We start from the raw sequence: 21,136 nt of genomic DNA on the forward strand, positions 1-21,136 counted from the left end.
AAACGGATTGGTTTGGTTGAAGTAGTCTAACTTTTATTAAATCATATTTTATGATACTTTCAAATGTTTTATAGCATATTGACTGTTGATATTTCTTTAAATGTCATCTTAAATTGATGCTTGCAAATACTGAATAATAACATAAAAGACAACAAGTACACTAGAATGAAAAATTGAACCAACAAGCAGGCGGAACTATACAGAAATCAAACGTTTCAGGGGGAACCCGCCATTGGCGCACACCAATATAAAGGACTTCAAAATTGTTCAGCTGTCACATAGCGCTGTAAGTAAAATATGTCCGATGGAAATTAATGATTTAAAAAGCTTTAGAAAGGAAACATCATTGACATTACTGATCTATCATTTCCCCCCCGGGACATGACATATTAGGCTTGCTGCTGTTTGTAACACCTTTGTTTGATCAGTCGGGGGCATTTCAGTGGGAATAGTAAGAGTGTAACAGGAGTGCAGTATTTCAAATCTTAAAATTATATTCATTTTGATTACACTTACAGAATACTGGCAAACATGTTTACAAGAAAAAGCCTTATTTTCACTCAACTTGGCATTTTCATGACTCAGTAATCTGTACTGAATACGTTGTATTGTGTTCTCTGCTGTTTGTATTGCCAGGTTTATTGTTCCCGAAGAGGTCCCTCATTTACACATGAATGCAAGTAGACAATGAATGAAGCACCTCGCTACTTTGCAGTCGTGACATCTCTTACTAAAAGTCGGTCATGACAGCTCAACAGACAAAATGATGTGCACTAGACTAACACTGCTTAACGTTAAGCCACATGCAGTGAGGAGGAATCTACCACAGATCTGTTCTGCCCGTTTATCAAGCCTCAGAAGACAGCATGAAAACATCATCACAGACTTCTGTCAGCCTGGATCCTGCTTTAACAAAAGTGATGATCACAAACAGAGAATGTGGTCTCCTTCAAGGGCAGGTCACAACTACGGCAGAAGGTTTTTCAGCCTCACGCCTGCTGGGATTGTCAATGCAGCTCCAGCGTCTGTTCAGCCGTACCTCAGATTAATGAGACTGGACAAACCCATAGGTGAGCTCGTGTCAAACGACACATTATCCAGGAAGCTCAAACATTACAAACTCTTCTGTGTTTCGTTATAATATTAATGAAGTGTTCTTGTAGGAACGTGGCTGCTGTATCTGCCTTGTACGTGGAGTATTGGGCTAGCGGCAGACCCGGGATGCCTTCCTGATCTGCGCATGCTTGTGCTGTTTGGTGTCGGAGCTTTGCTTATGAGAGGAGCTGGATGCACTATCAATGACATGTGGGATAAAGACTTTGACAGGAAGGTATGAGCACATGAATTTAAAGAGTTGAGATATACTTTTCTTCCCTATTTGACATAAACCTGAGTGAAACAGCTTCTTGAACAAGAAAAAATGTAGGGCTGGACTTGATTTTGTCCACTGGGAATTAATTGGATCTTTGGATCATTGTGGTTTGCTTTTTTGCTGTGATCTCATGTGAGTGACAGGTTGTCCTGCCCTCGCGCCAGTAAAAGCGTCATCAGAGAAGAGATGTTGATGATCACAGATAAACTATTCATAATAATAATTACTGCAATATTCCACAAAAAAAAAAAGATTTTATGGTGACTTTAAGATGTTTTTCCCCCTCATAATATTCTTCCCTTAGTCCCAAAAAGTCATCTATTGTTTTTGCTCATTATCTGAGAACATTAGATGTGGTGGATTTCCGTCCCACTAGTGGTGTACATTTCTATAGAAGCTTGCTTCCACCACAGAATAAAAAACAAAATGTAATTGTGTAATTTTATTTCACTGTTCTAACTATTTTACATTTTGCATTTTTGCCGTTTATTCTTATTTGTTATTATTGACGGTTATTATTATTGTCTGTGAAACCAGGCACAGATCTCACAATTCTGACTTTATTTATCATAATTGCAAGTTTATATCTCGCAATTCTGACTTTAAAACTCGCGATTACGATTTTATAGCTCACAATCCTGAGTAAAAAAGTCAGAATTGCGAGATAAAAAGTCGCATATTACTTTTTTATTTTTTATTCAGTGGCGGAAACAAGCTTTCATAAATTTCAGCATTGTCATCTGCTTTTCAACACTCTAACCTAACCTATCTCCTAATCTGTGTAAGATAAACGTGCCATAAACAATGTCAGTGTCAGACTTAGTTAATCAAAAAAGAATATTCTCTTATCACTTACCCTTCCAAACCTTTATGACATTTTTCTGTGGTACATAGAAAAATAAGATGTTTTAAAGAATGTTGGTTACCCTACCAGTTTTGATGATAATTGACTTTCATTGCATGGACATAAAAAAAATACTGAGGCATTTTTAATAATATCAAATGTGGATTTGATCTTGGCAGCTGTTGGAGTCTGATGTTGGGGTCTGTCATGTTTCTGGTAGGTGTCAAGGACAGCCACTCGGCCCATTGCATCAGGGGAGATCACACAGTTTCGGGCTCTGGTTTTCCTCGGAGGCCAGCTGAGTTTAGCACTGGGGGTCCTGCTCTGCCTCAATTACTACAGGTACTTCATATTTTACAGTTTTTTTTTTTTAAACAATATTTTCATGTATTTTGCCAACAATTGGGACTGAGGCAGAATTTTTACTTTCAAGTTGATATTATACTATTAACAAGGAGTTCGAAGGCCGCTCTGCTGTACGTTCTCAAAACAACAGCCATTATACTCTACACAGGTCATTAAAATACATTATCGCGTCAGGTTGAATGATTCTGATTGGTTAAGGCACAGATAAACGTAGAAAATTTCCACGTATGGCTGTTCTTCAGAAGCCTATCTCCATTTATTATCAGGATGTCAGTGAAAATCCCGGTTTAGACACAGAGTGACCCACTGAGGTCACCAATCTGAGTTTCCAGGCTCCAGTTTGTCTGTCAGATGGTCATTTCATCTCCACTGCGTGCTAGTTGCTCACCTCACAAACGTCAGGTTGCGTAACAAAAGGGTACACACACACACACACACACACACACACACACAGTGATACACAGATAAACAGCTTCTTCAAGGTCTGAGTTGGTCGAGCTCTAGCTTTGACGAAGAAACTTTCCCAAAACATAATGATAAGATATACATTCTCTCAGTAAAAGGTTTAGACAATATTCGTCATGATTCTCTAGTGATTGAAGATGAAAAGTAAAGTAAATACTTCAACATAAGCTTGAAGATGTCATTTAGAAGGATAAATATGAATTAATATCTTGATATTAGGATCAAAGGATATACATTTGATCAAAGGTTATACATTCAAATGATATACATTGAAGTATATCATTTGGATATCTCAAAGGATATACATTGAAGCGGCAGTGGATTCAAGAATCCACCCCTTCAATGCAAATAAGCAAATACCATAAATTTACAGCCTTGTAGCTCAGCCTGTAGGTCTGTCTTTAAAGTTTATAACTTGTTGTTAAAAATAATTTTCCTATGGAGAAAATTAATGGGGTTTTTACTTCTGGAACACAACTGCTGTACTCTATTAGCAAACAACAACAATCTGATCAATTCCCGATGGACAAAATCAAGTCCCTACATTTTTTCTTGTTGGAGAAGCCATTTCTTTCAGATATACATCACAATAGGAAGAAAAGATGACTACAATTTTCGTTTCATGGTGGCTTTAATATCTGATAAACTGACTTCCCATCTCTCTCTAGCATAGCTCTTGGAGCTGCTTCTTTGTCGCTGGTCGTCACATACCCTCTCATGAAGAGAATCACATACTGGCCGCAGTTTGTTCTAGGTGTGTTACCATTTATATAATCTTTCTCCCTTCCATATTACTCTGAAAAAAATGTAAAAGTGAAAGTACTTAGACTGAACGTTCTGCATGGTTTGTCCACTTGTAGGTCTCACTTTTAACTGGGGTGCTCTTCTGGGTTGGTCTGCTGTGAAGGGATCATGTGACTGGTCTGTGTGTTTACCTCTCTATGTGTCTGGTGTCATGTGGACATTGATTTATGACACAATCTATGCCCATCAGGTACGGTGTCCGATTAGTTATCACACCCTAACATAAATGAGCGTAGTGTACATTTTTCTGATTCATCTCACCCTCATGAGCAGGACAAAGATGATGATTTAAAAGTGGGTGTGAAGTCTACAGCTCTGAGGTTCCAGGAGAACACCAAACTGTGGCTGAGTGGCTTTACAGGGGCGATGTTGTCAGGGCTGGTCCTAGCGGGAGTTAATGCGGACCAGACTTCGCCCTACTATTGTGCAGTGTCTGCAGTGGCTATTCATCTGGCACATCAGGTGAGCAAGTCAAACTGTAATTGATAATAGTGGCCTGCCTGGGGTTACAAAACAATTAAGCCTTTAGCCGTATTTGGATGGTCACGTGGCGGTCTGTAAAAGTAAATTTGCGTGGCACCTCAACGATAAAATTCATGCGTTCGGATTGCAATTTGTTCATGGTGGAGGAGTGAGTTGTGTGACCCCTACGAACTCAGGAACGTGCTGCTCATGTGGTCAGTCACATGATTGTCAGCTGTATGCTTGGAATTATTTTAATAAATATATATTTTTTTGTTGCTTAATCTGTTTATTGAACTTTTAGAATATTATCAGGATAAAGATACAGGAGAATAAGATATTTTTAATTTAATAATAGGAAAATAATATCCTATTTAATATTTGATCATTTACATTTAGCAAACGCTTTTATCCAAAGCAACTTACGAATGAAGAGAGCGATAGAAGCAGTCAAATCAACAATAGGGCAACAATATGCAAATGTCGTGACCAGTCTCACTCTTATTTAAATCTCCTATTAAAAGAAAGACATGCTATAGTTAAAATGGTTAGTCTTCCATTCTCTCAGAATGGTCAGAATGAAGGTTTTTAAAAGCTACTTGTTTCACTTGTAAACTGAATAGTTGTGCAAGCCCTAATTTATATAAATGTGTATAATATTTTAAAAATATTGCATACCATAATGAGCCATTTCAAAAGTTTACGTGATTTTTTTTTCCTGTAGTGGAGCAGTAATGTAACAAAAAACATTTGGGATTAAAACTACTTGCATGATATGCTAGATTAATTTATTTTATTATCTGCATATCAATATTTGCTGAGGAAATCTCTCAAGTAAAAGTTTTGCATTGACAATTAATATTTGTGTGTGTGTGTGTGTGTGTGTGTGTTCCATAGATCTACGCTGTGGACATCAACAGACCCGAGGACTGCTGGAAAAAATTTGCTTCAAACCGAAACCTCGGACTGCTTTTATTCTTAGGAATAGTGACTGGAAATTTATGGAAGAAGAGAAACGATGATCAGTATGAAACGCAGCTTAACTCCATTTCAAATTAGAGAGTCTGTTGGTTGTGCGACTTGTAATAATACCATTGATTTACGAGACATATCATGTAAACCAGCGTTTCTTTTAAAATATTTATTAAATTGCTACAAACTGGCTCTATTTATTAAATAATTAGAAAACGTACATAACATCTATAAAATTAATGTTAACATCGAGAACAGCGCCAGAAAGTTATACCTACATACAGACCAAAAACACCCAAATATTTTTATACAGCAAATAAAAATATAAAAAATAACAACAAAAATGAACCCCTATATAGGTCGATTACAGTATATGAATCAGATTTGGATTGTTTTAGTAGAGTAACAGAGGCCAACTATTTGTGCATTGTATGCAAAAGGAAATCTGAGGCACCGTGAACGTACCAAAGAGACTGTAAATCACAGGGAAGAATGTATGATAATATTTGATAGGAATGATTCATTTGGATGAAGAAGCGTGTCATTGAGTAATGAGGTCACGAGGAAGCTCTTTCTTCATATGGAGACTCGTAGACGTCCATGGGTGGACAGGTGCAGACGAGATGTTGGTCTCCGTAGATGTCATCGATCCTTGAGATCGTGGGCCAGAATTTGGTCTCAGGTCTCACAAAAGGCTGAAATAACAGGGTTAAAGATACATTTTAAAACTGAATTAATAAGAGGAGTCTGTATTTGACATTGATTTAAGGTACGCACCATGGGGAAAGCAGCATCCTCTCGGGAATACGGTCTGTCCCATGTGGTCGAGGTAATAGTGGCCAATGAGTGAGGAGCCATCTTTGGACGACAAAATGAAAGTTATATCGGGCAAGGCAATATGCTCATGTTTTTAATAAAGCGCTTCTATTAATTCTTCTGTACATTAATGCGTCTAATTTGAGTTGGCAAGAGGGATACAAATAGTTTAACGCTCCGTAAACGTCCAAATGCATTACTGTAAAGCTCCACAGACGCTGCTGACAAAGAATGTTCCGTTAAGTTAACGCTCACCTTGAGAGGATTAATCCTCGAGTCCATCCGGCCCTCTTCGATGTCTGCGATTTCCTGTCGGATGGCCAGCAGCGAGTCACAGAAGCGATCGAGCTCGGCCTTATCCTCAGACTCCGTGGGTTCGATCATTAGAGTTCCAGCCACAGGCCATGACATGGTCGGTGCATGAAAACCTGCCATAGAAGGTTGTGGAGAATCAGGGAATTGTCATCCATGAAATAACCTGCTTTAAATGTTTTTCTATTTACCATAATCTTGCAGTCTTTTTGCTACGTCAACTGCCTCGATGTTTGCAGACTTTTTAAAAGGCCGCACATCCAAAATAAATTCATGAGCAACGAATCCTGCAAATAATCAGAAATGTTTGTGAGGTACTTCAGTTGATTTTTTTAAGATCAGAAAATACTATATTTCATTCAATAACGCCAACCTTTAGTGCCCCTGAAAAGAATTTTGTAGTGGTTTTCCAGTCTTTTAGCCATGTAATTGGCATTAAGGATGGCCACCTCTGTAGCGTGCCCAAGACCCTTTGAACCCATCATCTGTTGAATGAAAAAAAAAAAAAAAAATTTCTTTCAATAGTGTAGAAATGTAGGTAACACTTTACAGTAAGGTTTCATTAGTTAACATTAGTTTATGTATTAACCAGCATGAACATGAACAAAACATTTGTTACAGTATTTAACAATCTTTGTTAATGTTAGTTGAGAAGTTCAGTGCTTTAAATAAACAAATACAACTTTTGATTTTAATGTACTAGTAAATGTTTTATTTACTAGTACTAGTAAAAAGTATTGTTCATTTTTAGTTCATGTTAACTTAAGTAGTTAACTAATGAAACCTTATTAAATGTAATATAATTAGTCTGGTTTGGTCAATGTTAATATCAGTACTTCACTATTATTCAAAAGGTAAGACAGGAAGTGCAGAGGGAGTGTTGACCTTAATGTAAGCCCATGAGATGGGCAGGATAGCGCTGGAGCCCCAGGGAGCGGCGCTGATGGTTCCCAGAGAACTTCCTGCATTTGTGAACTGAATGTTCACCACTGGATGGTTGGGCAGGAAGGGGGCAAGATGCTGTTTCCTGTAGGCAAAAGCAATTAGGTTAACTGGAGTCAACGGATCAACATTTCTGGTACAGGTGCCATAGGGAAGGTCTATTCACTTCAAAACACTTACACTCCGATTGGTCCCATCCCAGGGCCGCCACCACCATGAGGAATGCAGAAGGTTTTGTGGAGATTCAAGTGAGAAACATCTGAGCCGTAGTCTCCTGGTCGACATAATCCAACCTGTATCAAAAAGAAACAAGAACATGAAAACTCCAAAAAGAAAATGCACATTTAATGTAAAACACTGTAAACCACTCTTATTGTAACGCAAGCTTCTAAAATGTTTACAGCATTTATTAATAATATTAATTCAGAATCATGGTGCACAGTTTACTCACAATGCATAAACAACTGTTAATGTAAAAAAATTAAAGTTAAGATTAACCAAGAGTAATAAATGCTGTAAAAGCACTGATCGTGTTTAGTTCATGTTAACCATTGCCTAACTATGTTAATGATTACTATTAGAGCTGCATGATCCTGGATATATTGAGAATCATGATTTTTTGTTTCAAATAGAGATCACTAATCTAAGTAAACAACTAAACATAATGACATGTAATTTACTAGAGGTTCTGACAAAATGTTAATTGCTGCTGTCTATTTAAAAATGCTTAATTTGAAAGAATTTTTTTTTAAATCGGTTTGATTCATTGACTCAGTCAAATACTTCACTTGTTTCATTATTGGATGAAACAATTCGTTTTTGAACAAATATCTTGAAAGAATGATGCAATGAGAAATAAATTTTTTTAAAAGTCACTTGTCGCCACCTACTGATGTAACGATGTAATCAATAGATCGTTATTTGAAGCGCCAAGTTACTTTCAAAAGGTGATGTGCTCTATTTTGATCGCTACCGTAAACATCAGTGTTTATTGTGAACAATAAACTTAGCCCAGTACTTCTGTGATAATTTGAATATTTGTTACAGAAATAACGATACTGTGTGGTTGAAAAGACCTATACAACTGCTCTCTCTGGCTCAGCAGCAGCAATGCAAACCCAGATTTAAATGTTCTGGTGTGATCTCATCAAAGGTTTAATAGACATAGCCGAATTGTTGTCATTTAGGAGAAAGATCATGTGGATGTTTGAATCGAGATCGGGATCTTTTACAGATTAATCATGCTGCTGTAATTACTACAGTACTGTAAAGCCTTACGATTCCATCTTCTTCTTACCTGTGCGTTCATGTTGGCACCATCCAGGTACACCTGTCCACCGTTCTGATGAATGAGCTCACACACTTCACGGACGTTCTCCTCAAACACACCGTTAGTGGAGGGGTAGGTGATCATTATGGCCGCCAAGTTGGCCTTATGTTTGTCCACCTATCAAAAACGTGGTAAAGTGAGTCTTAAAAGGTGAAGAGTGTCATTTTCCCTAGCCCGGACATAACCAAGCCATTCATAAGCTGATTCCATCCAAATCTGAGCTTTCAAAACAATTGAGCATCACGACACCGCAACAATGTGTGAGTTGGGACTATTAGTTTGCTTCACCAATGGCAGACAAGAGGTGCATTCAGGAAACTGGTTTTAATCTCGTTATTATTTTCACAATTTTGTTTGGTGCTGCTAGTGGGGCAGAAATTACACACTTTTACACCTTTAACACTGATGTGGTAAAGTTATCATATACATATCAGTGTATTGATGTAAATAGCCCTCAAACAGAAGATGCAATACTAAACTCTTTAATCATTGTACATACCATGGCTTTAAGGTGAGACACATCGATGTTGCCATCTTTATCCACTTCCACCACCTGAACCTTCATGCCCGCCATCTGTGCGCTGGCAGGATTCGTTCCATGAGCTGATTTGGGAATCAGACAGACCTGAACAAATCCATAACAGATTTAATATGGGAGATTAATAGACAAAACAAAAACAAACAATCTTATTTTTCTAACAAGGAAACTTACTGGTTGTTTAAGATACACAGAACCAATTTTTGCGCTCTTATTTATTAACTTTCTGTCAAATAGATTTGCAACACTAAGACAGATGACAAGATCTGATAACTCTTATTTGAGCTTATATATATATATATTCTGTAAAGTGCAAACTACTTTTGTCAAAACAGATTTTGGTCTGATACTTGCATGAAGCCATAGGGACTACTTTCATGGAGCCAAGTAGTCAAGGTCTACATTTTTTATGCATCTTTTCATGTTCCACAGACATTTAGATTAACATGAGGGTGAGTAAAATAACAGAATTCTAATGTGGGTGTATTAAATTTTAATCATGTGTCTTCCACTTAATCATTAAATGTCATAGACTGTATGGCAGACTTTCTGAACTAAGGACTCAGTGGCCTAAACACTTAACGTTGTGCAATTTGCAAGCAGGTCACCATAAACAAACTCATCGTCCAAGGACTGCAAGTCTTGAAAATCACCAAATATGGAATCTTGCACTGAAGTAGAATCCTGTAATGGGGTGATTGTTTTCTATGGCTATTTACTCAAACATGGCAGTTTGAACCTTGGCTGGTTTAAGAGCTGCATCCGCTATCTAAGATCTGCTTATTAGGGAGATGATAAAAAACAAAGGCCAGGTTACAAAACACTACAATGAATTGACTAAACGTTCTTATCGCTGATCTTCTTTCCAGTCCCAACTCGTCAAAACAATTTGACACCTTTAAGCAATTTTCCCCTTAGGTTCAAAACAACTCTTGAAGAATTTAACTGTTAAATGACTTCTGAACGACTTCTGAAGAATTTTTTGTATCACTCATGAATCGTTTGCTTTCCTTTCACCAACTTTTTGTAGGTAGTGCAGCATGTGATCTACAGTTGCTGACAAAAATCTATTTCACTGCGTGCATATACACACAAACACAAAACCTCCTTTTGTGGACATATTTGTAAAAATGTTGTACAAATTTTACACATGCAGAAAGTTTTCTGTTAAGGCTAGGTATTTATAATTATGCAATGTCCCAATTTAGGTACCCAAATAAACATGAATGTGTGTGTGTGGGGAGTTCAGGCTTTCCCTACATTGTAGGAGGAAATGTCCGCACAAGGACAGTAATACCAGAAATCTTTGACTTATGGGGATATATTTGGGGTACTCATTAGGAAAACAGCTCTTAGCGTTTCAGTACTAAATTATGTTTTTTTGAAAATGTAAAAATGCTTCAAAAAAGTTTTGTGTGAGGGTTGAGTTTAGGGTTGGGGGATAGAATATACAGTTTGTACCATATACAAATCATTATGTCTATGGAAAGTCCTCAAAAAACATGAAAACCCAATGCATGCGTGTTAAATTAATTTGACCTACTTTTAACTTTTTTTTTTATGGAGGACGTTTAAAGCATATTATCAGATTGAAATTCTGCTTATTATCAGTTCTCATAAGATTAGTAAAAGTCATGAAGGATCAACCTGATCCTTCAAATGTCAAGAATGTTTTTAAAAAGGCCCCGAGATCAAACATGAGGCTTAAGGTTAATGAGAGGGGCTTTTCACTGCAGGATGATACTCACTGTTCTATGAGATTCTCCTTTGGAATTCAGATAGGCTTTGATTGCAGCCAAGCCCGCGTATTCCCCCTGCGCGCCGCTACGGGACAAAGAAATCAATAGCATCATGTAACCATTCTGCCTCAGCACAACAGAGTTCAAAGATTGCTTCAAATGGCTCTTGCCCAAGAGTACAGTATACTAATGATCCTGTTAAAGTGTCAACCAAGCAAAACGTAGAGATGCGTACACACCCCCAAACTTATCAGCTCAAGAAACCTGAATGAAACAGAGTCATGTTGACACTTGATTTGCCAACTGCAAGACCACGGTTTGCTATCAGAATGAATCATCTGCTTGATATTGAAGCAGCAATTTCAGGCAAGACACTTACCTGTTTGGTTGAAAGGAGATCTTATCATATCCTGTAATCTCACAAAGGTCTCTCTCTAGTTGCCTGAAGAGCCGTTGATAACCTTCAGCCTGGTCCAATGGCACGAATGGGTGGATGTTTGCAAATTCTCTCCAGGTGATTGGCTGTTGGGAAAAGGTTACAGTCAAACAATGAAAAGACCAGGGCTGCGTTTCTCAAAAGCATTGTAAGCCTAAGTAGATTGTAGAACCATTGGCACAAATGGTCTCTACGATCTACTTTGCTCTGATTGGTTGAAGTGAGGCGATGTCAGAGAAAAGAACGAGTAAAAAGGAGGGCTATTCTAGAAGAGCAGAGCAATCCTGACTCACCATGAGCTCTGAGGAACTGTTCAGCTTCATTGTGCATGAGCCCTGAATTCAAAAGAGGAGTTTGTGGTTACTGTGATGTTTTTATGTAAGATCATCACATGGGATAAATCCCAAAGTAAACTCGGTGATGCTTCAATTTTTGACTTACCAATGGAATCATACTATGTACGAGAGAAATATCCTTATTTTCCAGGCGCTTCATGTAACGTACAATATTGGTTTCTGAGTGATAGCTGAAATTGAAAGCAATACAAGTATTTATTACACAGAAAAAAGCACATCCACACAATTGCAGAAAGTTTCATTCACAAACAGATTTGTTAAAAACAATAGCTAGCATTGAAACAGACCTGTTAAACACTGGATGGGTGAGAAACTTGCTGGTTCTCTTGAAAGGGCTTGCCAGCAATCCTTTTGTGCGCTCACTCATTTTCTCAGCAATAAGTTCCTGATAAAGGTCAAAAAGACTATATATCATTAGGGAACGAAGACAAACAGATTTTTAGCAATATTTTAAATCTTTCTGAATTAGGCAAGAACTTACAGCTGAAGATTCACACCCGAAGATCCAGAGCAGATCATCCAAGTCTCTCTCAGAGACGGTTTCATCCAGAGACACTCCGAGCTAAAACCAAATCAAGAAATTAAAAACATTAAATGAATAATAAAATAAAAGATATCTGTCGATTTGTGTTTTCAAATTTTCACAGGTCTCACCAGTCCATCACTGTACAACCGCAGGTTGATTTCCCGCTGCGTAGCTTTTTCTAGGATGTCCTTGCCGGCCACGCCACAGTTGATCTTCAGCGTGTCAAAGAAGTTCTCGTGTTGGAGTTTGTGCCCAGCTCTTTTCAGTCCTATTATCACAACAAGAAACAATCAGTATCACAAAAATCCCTATACAATTCTTGTAAAAAGAGTAAACAGGAGTCAAACAACTTGCCCTCAGCGAGAATCAACGTTGCATTGTGGGTTCTCTCAGCAATGTGTCTCAATCCTTGAGAACCATGATATAGCGCATACATGGCAGCCATGTTTGCAAGAAGAGCCTGAGTAAAGACATTAAAATGGAGTACAGAAATACAACTTCACAGATAATACACACACATCTTATACAGCCATCTTTGTGAGAACATTCATTGACATAATGCTACCTCTAGCTAACTAGTTGCATAACTCCAACCCTTACCCTAAACCTAAGTATAAGTATCATGAGTTACGTAATCAGATTACTTTTTTTCCCAAGTAACTAGTAAAGTAACCCATTACTTTTAAATTTACAACAAACTATCTGAGTAACTTTTTCAAATAAGTAACCTAAGTTACTTTGTTTTCTCATGTATTGACACACTTCTGTCCTCAATGTCGAGAGAAAAGCAGAGACGTTGTGTAAACATAAGTTCCAGACTAAATGTGAGCATGCATTTACTCATCTAACTAGCACGAAAACATTCAGTATTTCTCAAAAAGAATAAAAATAGTAAAAGGCAAAAAATATTTTGCAAACCTGCAATAATTAATTCATGAATTCATTAATACTATATTTACCAATGTCTTCGCTGCTGACCTTCGATTATCCAATTCAACCATAGTAATAAGCAAAAATGACTTTGGATAAACATCACATTTGCATTTAATTTTTTTTTATTGCTGAAGAGTGTTGATTTCTTCAGTAGCAGAGCTGAAAAGTTGTTTGAGCTGCACCCTCTACTGTCACATGTGAATTTGCATTTTCTTCAGCCTGAGGCATATTCATTTAACTTCTGGTGTGAAAGGGCCTTTACATTTGCCAAAAAATATAACTTTTTTGTAATTAAAAACAAATAAGCAAGCCCAGCTTAAATGAGGAAAAGCAAAGCAAAAGTAACGTAACATTACTTTCCATAAAATGTAACTAAGTAATGCAATTAGTTACTTTTTTTATGGAGTAATGCAATATTGCCATGCATTACTTTTAAAAAGTAACTTTCCCCAACACTGATTATTCCTAAACCAAGTGTAGACCATCAAACAGGCCTTTAAAGGGGTCTCAGAAGTAAGGACCAGCCAAAATGTCCTTCCTTTCGATGGTCTAAAACTCAATCGATCCTCACAAAGATAGTCGTACAAGTACACACACACATAGTATTTTCAGATTATTTAAGCTCTACCTGGGCAGTGCAGATGTTGCTAGTGGCTTTGTCTCTGCGGATGTGCTGCTCTCTGGTCTGGAGAGCCAGACGATAAACCTCTTTACCAGCTGCATCTCTGTAACCGGAAACATTTGACAGTTTATACCAACACTGATGAGGCAAACTACATTGAGGCCTTGAGACTATAAAAAAAGGACAGACTCACCTGGTCACTCCAACCATCCTTCCAGGCATCATCCTGACCAGATTATCTTTGACTGCAAAGAATGCAGCGTGAGGCCCACCATAGCAGAGAGGAACTCCAAAGCGCTGAGAGTTGCCCAAGGCGATGTCAACTCCAAACTCACCCGGAGGACGCAGCACGCAGAGCGCCAGCAAGTCTGTAGCACAACAAGCCAGTGCCTTTGAAAAAACAAAACAAAACAAAACAAAACAATGGAATCGTGCATTGATCATGTATGAATCATATGCTATAATGCATCTGTATACAAAAAAATAAAATTTGTAAGACTCTGTAGTGGGAACAGAATAGTTCACCCTCATGTCGCTCCAAATAAAAACGACTTTTTCTACATTGAACACAGATGGAGATATTTTGAAGAAACGTTTAACTCTCACTTCAACATATTCAAACATGCCATAAAGACAGGTCTGACATCAGTAACTGACATTATTTAATAGTACGGAAAGAAAGTGTTCTTCAGTTTTTTTCCCTTTTGTTGTACACAGGAGAAAGTAGTCATACAGGTTTGGGACGGTGAGTAAATGAGTCTTACGGTTAAATTAAGTCAATGATTCATGCAAAACCAAATATATACAAAGACTGGTATCAGAAAATGTGAGTTTTAAATTGGCAGGTACATACACCACCCTTGTGAGCCTGATCAACAAGTGCAGTGAAATCTTCCACCCTGCCCTCAGTGTCTGGATACTGGAAGAGCACACCGCTAACATCCTTCCCACTGAAGTCCATCTCATGAGGAAGCTTGAGAACGGTCTTCACGCCAATGTAACTATGGGATACAAACATTTCATTGGGATTAGATAGATAGAGAGATAGAATGCTTTATTCTATAAATTGGTGTACTTCCTTACTTGGCTCTGGTTTGCACAACTGCAATAGTCTGTGGATGGCAGCGTGGGTCAATGTAGAACGTTCTTCTTTTGTTTTGCCTTTGAAAATGACAAGGTTAGTGTTAATCATCACTCCCAGCCCTGGGGATACGCCATCCTGCATGCCGAATACCTGAATGTTTCGGTTTCAGGTGTTGGCTAATAAAACCACAAATCCAGAAAAGCCGGGACATTTTGTAAAATGCAATAAAATGAAGAATCTGTGATTTGTTAATTCTCTTTAAGCTTTACTTAACTGACAAAAGTACACAAAAGTTTTTGAAAAGTTTTCACTAACCAAGGTAAGTGTGTTGTAAATATAAACACATTTTGATGGCTGCAGCAACACACTCCAAAAAAGTTGGGACAGAGACATGTTTACCACTGTCACATCACCTTTGCTTTTAATTACATTTTTTAAATATTTGGGAATTGAGGATACTAATTGTTGAAATTTGAGCCCAATCTCGCCTGATACAAGACATCTGCTCGACAATCCGTGGTCGTAGTTGTCGGAGTCCCCTTTTCATGATGGCACATCCCTTCTACGGTATAGAGTGTCTAGAAACCATTTCAGCATGTGCAGATTTAGGCCTGGCATTGTCTTGCTTCCCAGGAAAGATGTCATCCTTGATGACAGTATTTGTCTCTGTTCAATCCCAAAATGCCCACATGAATGGTACCTTCAGATACATGCAAGTCACCCATGCTGTTGCACCCCCAAACCGTGACAGATGTTTGCTTTTGTACCCGTCACTGATGAAAGACTGGATGGTCCCTTTTGTCTTAGAAACTTCATATCTTTTTTTCCCCAAAAACAAGCTGAAACGTGGATTGGTCTGACCAGAGCAAACATTTCCACTGTCGTTTGGACCACCTGAGAGGAGCTTGGGCTAGATAACTCTCCGGCATCTCTACATAGAATTGATGTATAGCTTTGTCCTTGAGTAACACTGCTTCTGCATCAAGGAATGCCACTTGAATCTGACTGTTAAGTGACAATGGTTTTACGAAGTACTCCCGAGCCCATGTGGCTGTACTTAGCAGCATGACAGTTTCTCATGCAATGCAATCTGAGGGCTCGAAGATCACGCACACTCAACTGAGGTTTCCTAGCCTGGTTAAAACCAGACCATTCTCAGTAGTAACTGAGATATGAGTCTTGCAAAGCTCCATAGACAAATCATTTCCATAGGGTCGTCACCAACGGACGTCGCTCAAAACCAATCAGAGCGATCGTCATCGTGTAAAGACATATGCTGCGTCCTCAATTACACTACGCCATAAAAGTACTCTTTTTGTGAAGAAAAGGTATTTACTTTTGAATGTGTAGCATACATCCTGTCATGTAAACTGCCCTGTCAATCATCTTGTCACAGTTAAAATCCTCTATTAAATCTAATTTAATTTCCTACCGTTTCGGAGAGAAATGTAGTTGCACGTTCATCTGCCAGTGGGTCTTTCATGGAGACTGTCCTCATGTGTTTGCAATTTGAATATAATAATGCATTTAAAAGTTGATGCGCTTCACCAACGGACGTCGCTCAAACCAATCAGAGCGATCGTCATCGTGTAAAGCCCGCCTCAACGTTTCTGATTGGTGCCGCGATTTCTGGGCCATGGAAATGGGCTTGAATGAGCTCTTTGCCAGACTTACTTCTCGAGCAAATCTAAATTTGCCGGAAGTTGTCTGGGTTTTCCCAGGCTAGAGGTTTCCTGCCTTGGCTTACATGTTCTGAGATTTCTCCGGAAACCTTGAATCTTTTCACAATATTATGTATGGTAGAAGGTGAAAGACATACATTCTTTGCAATCTTGCATTTTGAAATGTGATTTTTGAATTGACTGCTCTCATGACATTTAGCAAAGTGGTGAGCCATGACCCATCATTGCTAGCAAAGACTGAGATGCTCCTTTTACACTAAATCACGATACCACAATCACCTATTAACAAATCACCAACTCATTGTGGAATGTTTCAAAAGAGTTTAACTTGTATATTCTATATTCTTTTTTTTAAATTTTGCCTCTATCCCAACTTTTTTGGAGAGTGTTGCAGCCATCAAAATTAAAATGTGTTTATATTTATAAAATACACTTAAGTTGGTCAGTGAAATCTTTGAAAATATTTTCTTTGTACTTTTGTCAGTTAAATAAAGGTTAAAGAGAATGAACAAACCACAGACTAATATTTTATTCTGGATTTGAGATTGTAGAGTAAACTCCTCCTTGATAAAATGGCATCATGTTCTTTACAGATGTTTCCAGCAGTTGGTGTACTAACCTGTTGCAGAGCTGCATGGCCTCTGCAGCAGCAGTGCCTTCATCCAGCAACGATGCATTGGCTACTGCCATTCCGGTGATGTCACAGACCATTGTCTGATAATTGAGCAAGCTCTCCAGACGCCCCTGAGAGACCTCAGGCTGGTACGGTGTGTACTGAGTGACCCTATAGAGAACACACACACACAAAAAAAACTCACTAAAGCTCTAACCAAAGACCTCCAGCTTGAGTCACAAGACACATCTGATGCTGGGCACGCTACTCCTTTATGTAATAAGAATCATCAAAATGCAATTTGCTTTTTGACTAGAACTGTACTAACCATGAGAAACTAATGGACATGGTGTTCTAGCTCGTGGCTATACATTTTCAGGCTCATTACACAAACAAAGGGTTGATGTGTGTAAAAAAAAATTTTTTGACTGTGCTCCACCAAAAGGTGAAATAAATGCTTAAAAAAAAGGCAAGACAATACATACCATCCTGAATTCTCAAGCAGGTTTCTTTGTATGACCTGTGGGACGGAGCAGTTATAATAGCCCATTCCAATATAGGACCTCCACAACTTGTTCCTCGATGCAATCTTTTGGAGTGAGTCAAGAATTTCATTCTCACCTGTGGTAATTAAAGTACAAAGATAAGAACGATTTGGATATCTGAGGTTACTGATTAAAACAAACTCCCTAAGTTAATTAAACAGTGCTCGCATACTTTGATTTGATCTAAGCTCATTATATAAACAAAAAAACCCTTATGGTTTCTCTTGCATCAAATTGAAATCAGTGACTGAGCCCACAATATTTTTAAGACGCTTCTCACATGACTCATGTAATGAGTACTTAACAATTTCCTTAACACATCGTGGCAAATACACCTGGTATTTAAGCACACCCCAACAAAAATATCACATCAGTTGCAACATGATATGACCTACATTGTCCTGATGAATCATACAAGAGCACGTGATCTCACTGATTAAGAGTTTTTGCAATTTAGAATTTAGTAGTAAAAGGTAGATAAAGGGCACATATGGAACATTTTCTGATGGCTTGGGAACTAGTTTAATGGTTGTAGTTCGAGGGCACTGGAGCCGGTTCATACCGAGAGACACAAATTCCCGAGGCATTGTGTTGCAGCTTAGCAACACATCAACTGAGCGGGGCAAAGATAATGCAGTAGTAAAAACAGCTAGAGAGAAATACACATTACGGACACCCCCTCACACTAACATGTCTGCGGGATGTTCATTTTGTTTTACACTGAAAAAGTGTGCATGCAGCTGTTTGGTGTTTTAGATAGTGTTTGTCAGTGTAAAAAATGTAAAAGATAAATTCAACTTTTTAATAAAAACTACAAATGGGAAAGTTTAGAATGCCAAAGTAGTCCATTCTTGTTGAGCAGTGAATTTACAGGATTTGCAGATCAAGCTCTGTGCAGCTGAACCAGCAGAATCCAGAATAGCCCCCCCATCAGCTTCAGCATGGCTTGCTTCATTAAAGATACACACACAAGCAGAGGAGAAAACTGACTCCTGCCATATGTCAAAGCTCGTAGTGACTATAATAAATTAGACCATATATACATCTTTTAAAACCTTTTTTGTCATTCATAACAATGATTTGGGTAGTCTAGTGAGTGGTGTTATGTTGGCATAAGAATATTGCTCATAAAATTAGACATTTTACATCTGCATAGTGTGTTAATATAAAAAAAATGTGGTTTTAAATTTTAATAGTCTTATTGTCAGCAGAAATTAAAATTAAACCGTGTTATTCACACACCGGTGTACTCTGTTGTTTGTAGGTAAATCGTCGCTTTTTATAGTAAATGTATTTGCTAAATAATTGTCAGACGTTATGATTGCCAATGCAACTCAAAGTTCTTCCTGTTATACGTCGTTATCCCCATTAAATTGTCAATTATTACGCAAAGTTATATGTTGAGCGGTGCACGCGTGATGTAATGCTACTGCTAACCAGATCAAACTGGCCGTGTGACGCTGAACTTTACACTCTAATTGTCATCCTATTGGCATCGGCGGAGGGCGTCAGGAGATTGGTGCTGCTCGCCGGGCTCCGCAAAAACAACTCCTAATATGTTCAAAGGAAGACTTAACGGTGAAAAACCCTCCAGTAAGGTCTATTGGCACACAAAGAGCGTGTAACCTACATTCCTCGCTCAGATAGACTCCTTTGTTAGAGTCTGGTCTGTTAGAAACCCCTAATTCGAAATATTTCGAAATAAAAATAATATGTTTGATAGAAAGGCTTAATGCAATTAATAATTCCACTGGCCCAAAATCTGCCGCCAAAAATAGTTTTACAATACCGCTTAAATGAAATGCAAACTCGCGGTTTGCCTCACAGACAGTCAATGCAAATATATGATGAATTCACAACAACAAACGACACGTGTTTCCTCTGTCTGCCGCTGCTGAGAGGAGTAAGAGCAACTTACACACAGGATCGTCCATTTTCAAACTTCTTCCCAGGCGGATGGATGCGGGAATTGTGTTTTCTATTAGCTGAGCGATTGACTGAAATCAAAATCAAAATGTTAACTATTATTTTGTTCAGTAATTGTATTATCAACACAAACAGCGAAAATTGTTGCACATTAGAAAGTTGAAGATGCGGGTAAAATGCTGACATAAAGCGTTTAAATTGGCTAGCATTTAAGTATATTGGTTTAAAATGTGCTGTAATTCGAATGAATAAGTTTTACCTCAAGTCCAAGAGTATTGAGCATCTCTCTTTTCTCTTTGTCACCCGGTCCAATGTGTCTTTCAGAGAAATCATCGTGTCTCGGCAGAATTCTTTCAATCTTTCTGGACCACAGAACTTGTGAGGTGCCCATACAGCGCACATTTGCAGACACATTTACGGTTAAACCGCGAAGCTTCTTAAAAACATCCCCTTTGCTGCTGATATTCCTATACGGCACGGGAGCGTTCATCGACCGGCTGATGACAACCCGCCAGGATTTAGCGCAGCTCTGCATGTTCTTCGCTTGAGATTGACGAAAATTGTTCGCGATAATCTTTCAGCCAGCCTCCACGCCGTGTACCCCACTAAATGTCTGTGAAATTCCTTAAAAGTGTCTATTTATGCGCCTCCTCGTTGCACAAGGAGCAGCCAATCGATAAGTGAACTGTCTCTGACGCAGAGACAAGCCCCGCTCGCTCAGGTTCCGCCGTAACTTTCGAATGTGCCGTGGGGAGTTTACGAAGCGCCTAAAGCTTAATTACTCATACAGCTGGTATCTGCTCGATATCCTTTCTATGTTTTTACATGCTTTTGTAGTTGCGTTTTTGAACGCACAATAAAACGCAAAGAAAATTGAGGAGCAATCAGAATGGAGCAGAAGCTGGAAAGTGTTCCTCATTCTCCACACCTGGGATGCTGTATTATTTAAAAAGAGAGAACTTTCAAGTCCGTTATCCATCCATCCACCCACCCATCCATCCATCCATCCATCCATCCATCCATCCATCCATCCATCCATCCATCCATCCATCCATCCATCCATCCATCCATCCATCCATCCATCCATCCATCTATCTATCTATCTATCTATCTATCTATCTATCTATCTATCTATCTATCTATCTCTGATAGGCTCTATTTATCTGATATTAGGCTATATCCATCCATCCATCTATCATCCGTCCATCTGTCTGTCTATCCATCCATCCATCCATCTATCTATTCTGTCTGATAGCTGCATCCCTATCTATCTATCTATCTATCTATCTATCTATCTATCTATCTATCTATCTATCTATCTATCTATCTATCTATCTATCTATCTATCTATCTATCTATCTATCATGTGTTGTGTGTGTAAAAAGCGTTTTCTTGTTCTGTTTGAGATAATTGTTTACTCATAACTTGGTTGGCCTGCTGTCAGATTCCAT

General features: G+C 38.4%; 2 protein-coding genes across 2 annotated transcripts; one reads left to right on the top strand and one right to left on the bottom strand.

The window, feature by feature from the left end:
- Positions 1–224: 224 nt before the first annotated feature.
- Positions 225–5,599, top strand: coq2 (coenzyme Q2 4-hydroxybenzoate polyprenyltransferase). Its single transcript, XM_081365661.1, has 8 exons — positions 225–286; positions 637–1,070; positions 1,164–1,330; positions 2,437–2,558; positions 3,716–3,801; positions 3,908–4,041; positions 4,125–4,313; positions 5,211–5,599. Exons 2-8 carry the CDS (start codon positions 764–766, stop codon positions 5,370–5,372), a joined length of 1,167 nt encoding a protein of 388 aa, XP_081221787.1. The 5' UTR covers positions 225–286; positions 637–763; the 3' UTR covers positions 5,373–5,599.
- gldc (glycine dehydrogenase (decarboxylating)) lies at positions 5,448–20,434 on the bottom strand. The gene is made up of 25 exons (XM_081365660.1): positions 19,945–20,434; positions 19,678–19,756; positions 17,700–17,835; positions 17,221–17,385; positions 14,919–14,996; positions 14,689–14,836; positions 14,029–14,225; positions 13,842–13,938; positions 12,635–12,740; positions 12,409–12,548; positions 12,236–12,316; positions 12,042–12,139; positions 11,840–11,924; positions 11,692–11,733; positions 11,342–11,484; positions 10,972–11,047; positions 9,185–9,310; positions 8,653–8,802; positions 7,536–7,648; positions 7,299–7,440; positions 6,787–6,898; positions 6,605–6,700; positions 6,357–6,529; positions 6,063–6,143; positions 5,448–5,980 (listed from the first exon to the last, which is right to left on the bottom strand). Exons 1-25 carry the CDS (start codon positions 20,218–20,220, stop codon positions 5,843–5,845), a joined length of 3,078 nt encoding a protein of 1,025 aa, XP_081221786.1. The 5' UTR covers positions 20,221–20,434; the 3' UTR covers positions 5,448–5,842.
- Between the last annotated feature and the right edge of the window lie 702 nt (positions 20,435–21,136).

The sequence above is a fragment of the Scardinius erythrophthalmus genome, assembly GCF_964197995.2.
Source record: "Scardinius erythrophthalmus genome assembly, chromosome: 5".
In the NCBI taxonomy this organism is placed as follows: domain Eukaryota; kingdom Metazoa; phylum Chordata; class Actinopteri; order Cypriniformes; family Leuciscidae; genus Scardinius; species Scardinius erythrophthalmus.

What these genes read in the sequence shown, in the direction of transcription:
- gldc (XM_081365660.1), bottom strand. Translation starts at nt 20,220, where the DNA reads ATGCAGAGCTGCGCTAAATCCTGGCGGGTTGTCATCAGCCGGTCGATG. An exon ending in GTGCCAACATGAACGCACAG is followed by an intron (nt 7,649 to 8,652) that starts GTAAGAAGAAGA and finishes TTTTTGATACAG; the next exon opens with GTTGGATTATGTCGACCAGG. An exon ending in TCTCATGGGCTTACATTAAG is followed by an intron (nt 6,899 to 7,298) that starts GTCAACACTCCC and finishes TTCATTCAACAG; the next exon opens with ATGATGGGTTCAAAGGGTCT.
- coq2 (XM_081365661.1), top strand. Translation starts at nt 764, where the DNA reads ATGATGTGCACTAGACTAACACTGCTTAACGTTAAGCCACATGCAGTG. An exon ending in ACACAATCTATGCCCATCAG is followed by an intron (nt 4,042 to 4,124) that starts GTACGGTGTCCG and finishes CCTCATGAGCAG; the next exon opens with GACAAAGATGATGATTTAAA. An exon ending in CTATTCATCTGGCACATCAG is followed by an intron (nt 4,314 to 5,210) that starts GTGAGCAAGTCA and finishes TGTGTTCCATAG; the next exon opens with ATCTACGCTGTGGACATCAA.